Source organism: Phocoena phocoena, chromosome 20 (assembly GCF_963924675.1).
Source record: "Phocoena phocoena chromosome 20, mPhoPho1.1, whole genome shotgun sequence".
In the NCBI taxonomy this organism is placed as follows: domain Eukaryota; kingdom Metazoa; phylum Chordata; class Mammalia; order Artiodactyla; family Phocoenidae; genus Phocoena; species Phocoena phocoena.
In genome coordinates this window covers 5778720-5785636 of record NC_089238.1, presented here as the reverse complement: position 1 = coordinate 5785636, position 6917 = coordinate 5778720, and the positions used below count along the sequence as shown (strand labels likewise).

General features: G+C 55.3%; 1 protein-coding gene across 1 annotated transcript; it reads left to right on the top strand.

Annotated features, from left to right (window-relative positions):
* Nucleotides 1–931: 931 nt before the first annotated feature.
* Nucleotides 932–3454, top strand: LOC136140965 (cytoplasmic tRNA 2-thiolation protein 1-like). The gene is given in 3 exon segments (XM_065899094.1): nt 932–1439; nt 2902–3386; nt 3389–3454. Coding segments are annotated over 3 exon segments (1059 nt in total).
* The last annotated feature ends 3463 nt before the right edge of the window (nt 3455–6917 follow it).

Here is a 6917-nt window from a genome sequence, read left to right as displayed (position 1 = left end):
ACCCCCACCACCTCTTTACTAAATGGTCCCACTACCCTTACAACTGCTCAAGTCAAAACAAAAGTTGGAGTTGTCATGAGTCCTCTGTTTCATCCACTGCTGTCCCCCAAGACTTGGCAGAGTCCCATCTACTCTGTCTCCGGAAGCGATCCAGAATCTGACCACTTCTCTCCGATTCCACTGTCTCCACTCTGCTCCGAGCTACCACTGCTGCTTACCTGGATCACTGCAGAAGCCTCCTCACTGGTCTGCCCATGTCTGTCCTTGCCACTCTCCACCCCTCTATTCACACGCAGCCCAAAGGATCCTGTTAAAATAGAAATTAGATCCTGTGACTATACAGCTTAAAACCATCCAACGGTTCCTGTTTCACTCAGAATAAAGTCTAAGCTCCTCACCCTGCCAATCTCCAAGCCCCCGACCCTCTCCAGTCTTGAACCACCAACACACCTTCCACCCAAAAGAACACAGACAGGACCTGCCCTTTCAGGTCCTTTGCATTTGGAATTAACTCTATCCGGAAAATTCTTACCACCTTGATCTAATGCCTAACTCCTTCTCTTCCTTCTGGCCTCAGCTCAGAGAGTAACCTATTTGTATCTGAAAACTATTTTGGGTCGGTTCCTCCACTAGAACTTAGTGCCTGCAACCCTTCCTGTTTTACTCCCAGCTGTGTCCCCAGTTGGGCGCTTTGGAGGCACTGAGTGGATATTTGTTGAACGAATGAATGAAAGCTTAAGCTGAGACTTGAAGGTGCCAGGCCTGCACAGCGCTGGGAGAAGACGGTTCCAGACAGTGGGTTTACTCTGGGCACTATTTAGGCAGCCTGCCTAGAGGCAACGACCCCTTAATCCGGAATCCACGTGTAACCCGCCTCTCCTCTCCACCCATCCAGGAGAAGCCGACCCTCCCGTCTCGCCAGGACCCCGCGATGCCTGCCCCGCAGTGCGCCTCCTGCCACAAGGCGCGAGCCGCCCTCCGCCGTCCGCGCTCGGGCCAGGCGCTGTGCACCAACTGCTTCTGCGCCGCCTTCGAGGCCGAGGTGCTGCACACGGTGGTCGCGGGCCGCCTGCTGCCGCCCGGCGCCGTGGTGGCCGTGGGCGCCTCGGGCGGCAAGGACTCCACTGTGCTGGCGCACGTGCTGCGCGAGCTGGCCCCGCGCCTGGGCATCTCGCTGCACCTCGTGGCCGTGGACGAGGGCATCGGCGGCTACCGGGACGCGGCGCTGGCGGCCGTGCGGCGGCAAGCAGCACGCTGGGAGCTCCCGCTCACCGTCGTGGCCTACGCAGAGCTCTTCGGGGGCTGGACGATGGACGCCGTGGCCCGCAGCACGGCCGGCTCCGGCCGCAGCCGCTCCTGTTGCACCTTCTGCGGGGTGCTGCGACGCCGGGCGCTAGAGGAAGGGGCGCGCCGCGTGGGAGCCACGCACGTCGTGACGGGTGAGCGCAGGCGCGGTGGGAGGAACGGGCGCATGCGCGGGTGAGGGGTGGACATAAGCCCACTGAGGCGCATGCCCCAGAGGTCGTAAAGGAGACTGCGTATATCCTAATTGGAGACGCTAAAATAGGAGGCGGGGCTGTACATGCGCACTGAAGGTTCGTAGTATGTGCGTGTCCTTAGGATGGGCATGGTAAGCTTTTGAGTCACTGCCATCATCTTTGTACACACACGCTGGCAAATAGAGGGGTGGTAGGGTACTCTCTAGGGGCTAGGGCTGTGGTTCTCTGCGCTTTTTTTTATGACACTGTGTCCTTGTCACAAAAGGAGGGGTATGAAGGGGCATCTCCCATCAGAAAGCATCTGTAGTCAGAACGCAACTGTGTCCTTTTCCCTAGTTGCTTCTCCTCTTTGATAACACTTTCTCTGTACCAAACAAATAATTTGTACCAAATTGGTAATTACCAAATACCAATTATTTGTACCAAACAAATAATTGTTGACCATTTATTGTGTGCCAGATGCAAGCTATATGGCCTAGAACAAACTACCTAACCTTGGTTCCCTCTTTTATATAACGGGGATATTAATACTATCTAGGTCCTAGAGTTACTGGAAATTAGATGAATTATGGGAATTACGTATGAAGCACTTAGACAAGACACTGAGAAACAGTAAACATATAAATGTTTGCCGTTATCATGATGCACAAGACAGTCTCTGCTCCTGTCCGTTTCTCACATATGTAATTATAACCTGATTATAATTATTTCCTGTGCCACTAAGGAAAGTGACACAGGAGGACCTAGTGAAGGGAGAAACGTGGGGATTAAGGAAGTGTTTCCTGAGTGAGCGGAGACCTGAAGCCGAGTGGGTAACTAGGTGAAGGACAAAACGGGGTTGGGAGAGGTTCTGAGCAGAGGAAACAGCTTATGCAAAGGCCCTGAGGAGGCAAAGTATGGCCGCCTTGAGAAGCCCTAAGACCAGTGTTTTACTATAGACTCAAGTATAAGATGACAAGTTGCAGATTAAGTAGAGATTGAGCTTCAAATTTATGGTGACTGTTGTGTAACTATGCATTTACTTTCTCCCTGGTCCTTCTAAATACCATAATCTGCATTCCCAGAGGCACTTGTGTCAACAGCCCACTTGAGCATCTCCATCAAATGCCATTTTGATGTCTGTGCGGTCTGAAGTACACTTCACTAGACTGACATTATATCTGTAGCCTAAAGCAGTGTTACTACCTGAAAGGGCACCGAGCACAGAGCCTGGTTTGCAATAAGAGGGGGGCAAATGAGGGTATCCCAAGTTGCTCCACGGGAGCCTGGTGTGTTCCCCTCTCCTTTCTCACGGGGTCCACCCGCAGCCTCCCGCTGACCGCCCCACGGTACCGCGGGGTCTCCTCCCGCGGACCCGCCGGCCCCAGCGCCCCCTCCTCACCGGCTCGCGTCTCTCCCCCAGGACACAACGCCGACGACATGGCGGAGACGGTGCTCATGAACTTCCTGCGGGGCGACGCGGGCCGGCTGGCGCGCGGCGGGGGCCTGGGCTCTCCGGGCGAGGGGGGCGCCCTGCCGCGCTGCCGCCCGCTGCAGCTGGCCTCGCAGAAGGAGGTGGTGCTGTACGCGCACTTCCGCCGCCTGGACTACTTCTCGGAGGAGTGCGTGTACGCGCCCGAGGCCTTCCGCGGCCACGCGCGCGACCTGCTCAAGCTGCTGGAGGCGGCGCGGCCGTCGGCGGTGCTGGACCTCGTGCACTCGGCCGAGCGCCTGGCGCTGGCCCCGGCCGCGCGGCCCCCGCCCCCCGGCGCCTGCTCCCGCTGCGGGGCGCTGGCCAGCCGCGCGCTCTGCCAGGCCTGCGCCCTCCTGGAGGGCCTGAACCGCGGCCGGCCCCGCCTGGCCATCGGCAAGGGCCGCCGGGGGCTGGACGAGGAGGGGCCGCCGGGTCGCCGCGGGAGCCATAGCCGTCCGGACCCCCGACTTCGGAGCCCATCCCCGGCTTCTGGAGACTCTAGTTCTCCGCTGGGTTCCGACGACGACGTGGGAGTGCGGGGCCGCCTGTAAATGACACTGTGAAGGAACCCGAGTTACCTTAGCCCGGGCTTCGGTGTGAGGTTGGGAAGGGGTCGGAACCCCTTACCTGTGGTCCTGCAGAAGCTGGGGCTCTGGGCTCCTGGGGCTGCGGAGGACTCCTGGGTGTCTGGGGGACCCCTGGGCCTCAGAGAGGAGAGAACTGTACAACTTTCCATTCCTGAGCGAGTGGGAATTAGGGGGCTGCTTGCCTGTACCTCTGTGGGGCTCTGGGCGTGCTCAGATAGTCCTAACCCTTCTTGAGCGCCTACTGTGTGCCTGATGTTTCATGTTTGCCTGCAGTGGGATAAGCAAAACCATGTAACTTGATGGGCACGTCAGTTGCAGCAATCGTGATGCTTCTGTGTGAGCGCTGTGTACAGGGCAGGCGCTGGATCATCTCATTTCATCCTCACCACGATCTCATTGGCTGTAGCCTTGTTACCGAGGCCAAGCTCGCTCTGCTCCCCGCACCGCAGGCCAATAAATCGGAGAGGAAGTGTTGAAGCAAGGAATACGACTTTATTCGGGGTTTGGTTGCCAGTTTCTTTTACAGCACAGAGAGGGCGAGGAGATGAGGAAGTAAAGTGAAAAGGCCATAAATTTTGCAAATATCTCTTGGAATGCCTAGCCTCGGGGAGGGGATGTGTTAATTTCTTCTTTCTTGCAGCCATTCACGGGTGGATAGGGTCCGGACGTTTCCCTGAACAAAGGCACTTTGGTTTAACATTCAGGCAGATGGGTAGGGTTCCCCGAGGCTGGCCATTATGTATAGATAGTATCCTTTCAGTGAACAAAAGGGGCGGAAAGCAAAGGTTAAAGTAAAAGAAACAGATCCCACACGTAGTCAGGATTGACTCTTCCCTGTTACAGCCTGAGGCCAACTAGCCTGAGGTCACCTCGCTGGAGCCCCAACTAGGGGCTTACACCCAGGGCTGCCTGGGGCTCCTCAAGGCAGTGGATTTAGTCCTTACCCCCAGTCTCTGTGTGATGGGTGGGGAGCCGCTGGGTGAGCTCCCCAGACCTCAGATTCTAGAGGCAAAGCTGGGTGAGCCTGGGTCAGTGACTTAACCTCTCTGGTCTTCCATTTCCTCCACTGAAAATGGAATCAAAGCCTCCTAGCAAAGCACTGTTGTGAGTATTTGATAATGGTGTCCGACTTGGTTGTTCGTATTAAAGTTTGGCCACCTGGGGGCTCTGGGTTGCAGGGTTGCCTCCCTGCCAGTCCAGACAGGTGTGAGGCTCAGAAACTTCTTGCCTGACCCCTGGGGAGACTTGGTGTCCTGGGTCCCACCTGTGAGCTTTGCTGGGCTGGTCCCTTGTCAGGAGTGCCCTCCTTTCCCATCTTCTGGCTCACATCCTCCAGGGGCCTCCCAGAAGCCTCCCTGATTCCTCCCATCTAGGTGAGGATGTCTCCTTCCCAGAACCAGCAGCCACGAAGTGGATCTGAGTCCACCTGAGCATTTTGTGGTGGGGAAGGTGCAAGGATGCAGAGCTTCTGCATCTTCACGACCATAAGATGTGTGTTGGGGGGAGGGTGACTCAGAGACACCCCTTGCCAGTTGTTGGGTGCCCTACCCCGTCAGGATTCCCTTGTGCCCAGATTCCAGGGTCCTCAGGATATAGATGTCAGGTGTCTGGGTCAACATTGGGCCGGGACAGAGAGAACAGGAGCTCAGAAAAGTATGACACTGGGATGAACCTCACGCCATCTCCCAGTGTCCTGCTTGCCCCCATCCTGGCATCTCTGTTGCTCACAGAGCGGTCATAGGAGGAGGTCCTCAAAGAGATGGAAGAGGCCCAAGGTCCTTGATCGTCCCTTGCAGCTTTTGACCTGGTCTGGTTTTGGGCATAGAAGGATCGTGGTCTATGTTGGCCCCTTCCATAAATCAGAAGATGTAGACTCTTTTAGAGTAAACCTAGAAATTTCAGGATGAGAGAAGGTCAGAGCATGAAGAAGCACTTTGTCCTACACAGTGTCCCCAATCCTTATACCTGCAGCTCCTACCCTTTGTGCTTCTCGAAGTTGTACCCCAAAGTGGAGACCAAGAACCCTGCATAGAGTCACGTGTTGCCGACCACTTACCCCTACACGCTCACAGCCAGGGAAGTGGCAGCAGCTTGGGCTTGGATGGGGCAAGTCTGGGATGACTGACACCACCAGATCAGTTCCTTCTATCTGGAGATCAAGGGCAGCTTCAGAAGCAGCAGTCATCCAGAGACTCTTTCTGGACTGGACTGCCCCCACTCCTCCCTCTTTCAGGAGCTCCCCTTCTCCCCAGTGATGACCAGGGAAGTAAAGGCTGAGCTCTTCTCATCCCAGGTCTGATGATAACCTGTAAAGGTGGTTCCTTCCATCCAACCCTCCACTCATGTTGCCTCCCCCAAGTGTCCATCTCCATCCCCTTCAGCAAATGGATGGACTGTGGTCTCTCGCTGCTCTCCTCAAATTCTCTCAGAGCAGGGGAGTGTGGGGGGCACAGGGCCTACCTGAAACAGAATCTTCTCAATCCTGGCTCTTAGCCCAGGCCTGATCACACAAGAAGCTTCAAGAAGGGATGGCTGACCTCAAACTCATCTGCAAGGGGCTCCTTCTGGTCAGAAGCTGAAACAGAACTGGGGTGCTGGGTCCAGACCCAGAACTGGGCATGATGTTTGCAGGTTTCCAGTGTCAATTTCAGTTCAGAAAGCCACTGGATTTGCATGTGGCTCTCAGTCCATTCCCAGGTTTCCCATGAGCCCTCCACTCACACCTGCAGAATGAGTTCTAACTTCTGTACAAGCCCTCCAGCCTCAGAAAGCCTGCCCTCTTTATGGTATCTATCGAAGCTTCCTCTCCTTACCACACTACTACTTTTTCCAGACCTTGCCTGGCTTCCTCTGCACTTCATGATAACTCTCTCCGTGCTGTGTTCCACTGAGGCCACAAGATCCTTTCCCCAATCTGAAAATTTACCGTTCATGGAGAATAAGGAAAACTTAGAATTTATTTCTGTGCCCCATCAGCTAAACCAGACTTCTGATTCCTTTATTTGAGCTGAATCAGGACGTGGCAGAGCACCAGGCATAGAAGATGATCATAAACCATGTTCTCCGTCATCCAGAGTTCCAAGACAGTATGAGAAAGGGATTAAAAACAAGAACAAACTATCAACCTACTGGAAAGTGAGGGGAGGAAGGGGAGAAATCTGACACAGGGAAGATTTTCTGCAGGGGGTGAGGGTAGAGTCAGCCCCGAGGGGCAAAGAACTGTGACAAATGCATTGTGTCTCTGAAGCTAAGTCCCCTCTTCCCTAGGATGAGGAGGTTTTCAGGGGAGACTGAGGAGTTGGCTGTCCCCTGATGAGCACCTCTGTCCTGAGGGACAGAATGTCACCACTCCCATTCGTCCAGCCCTCTTTCCTCTGC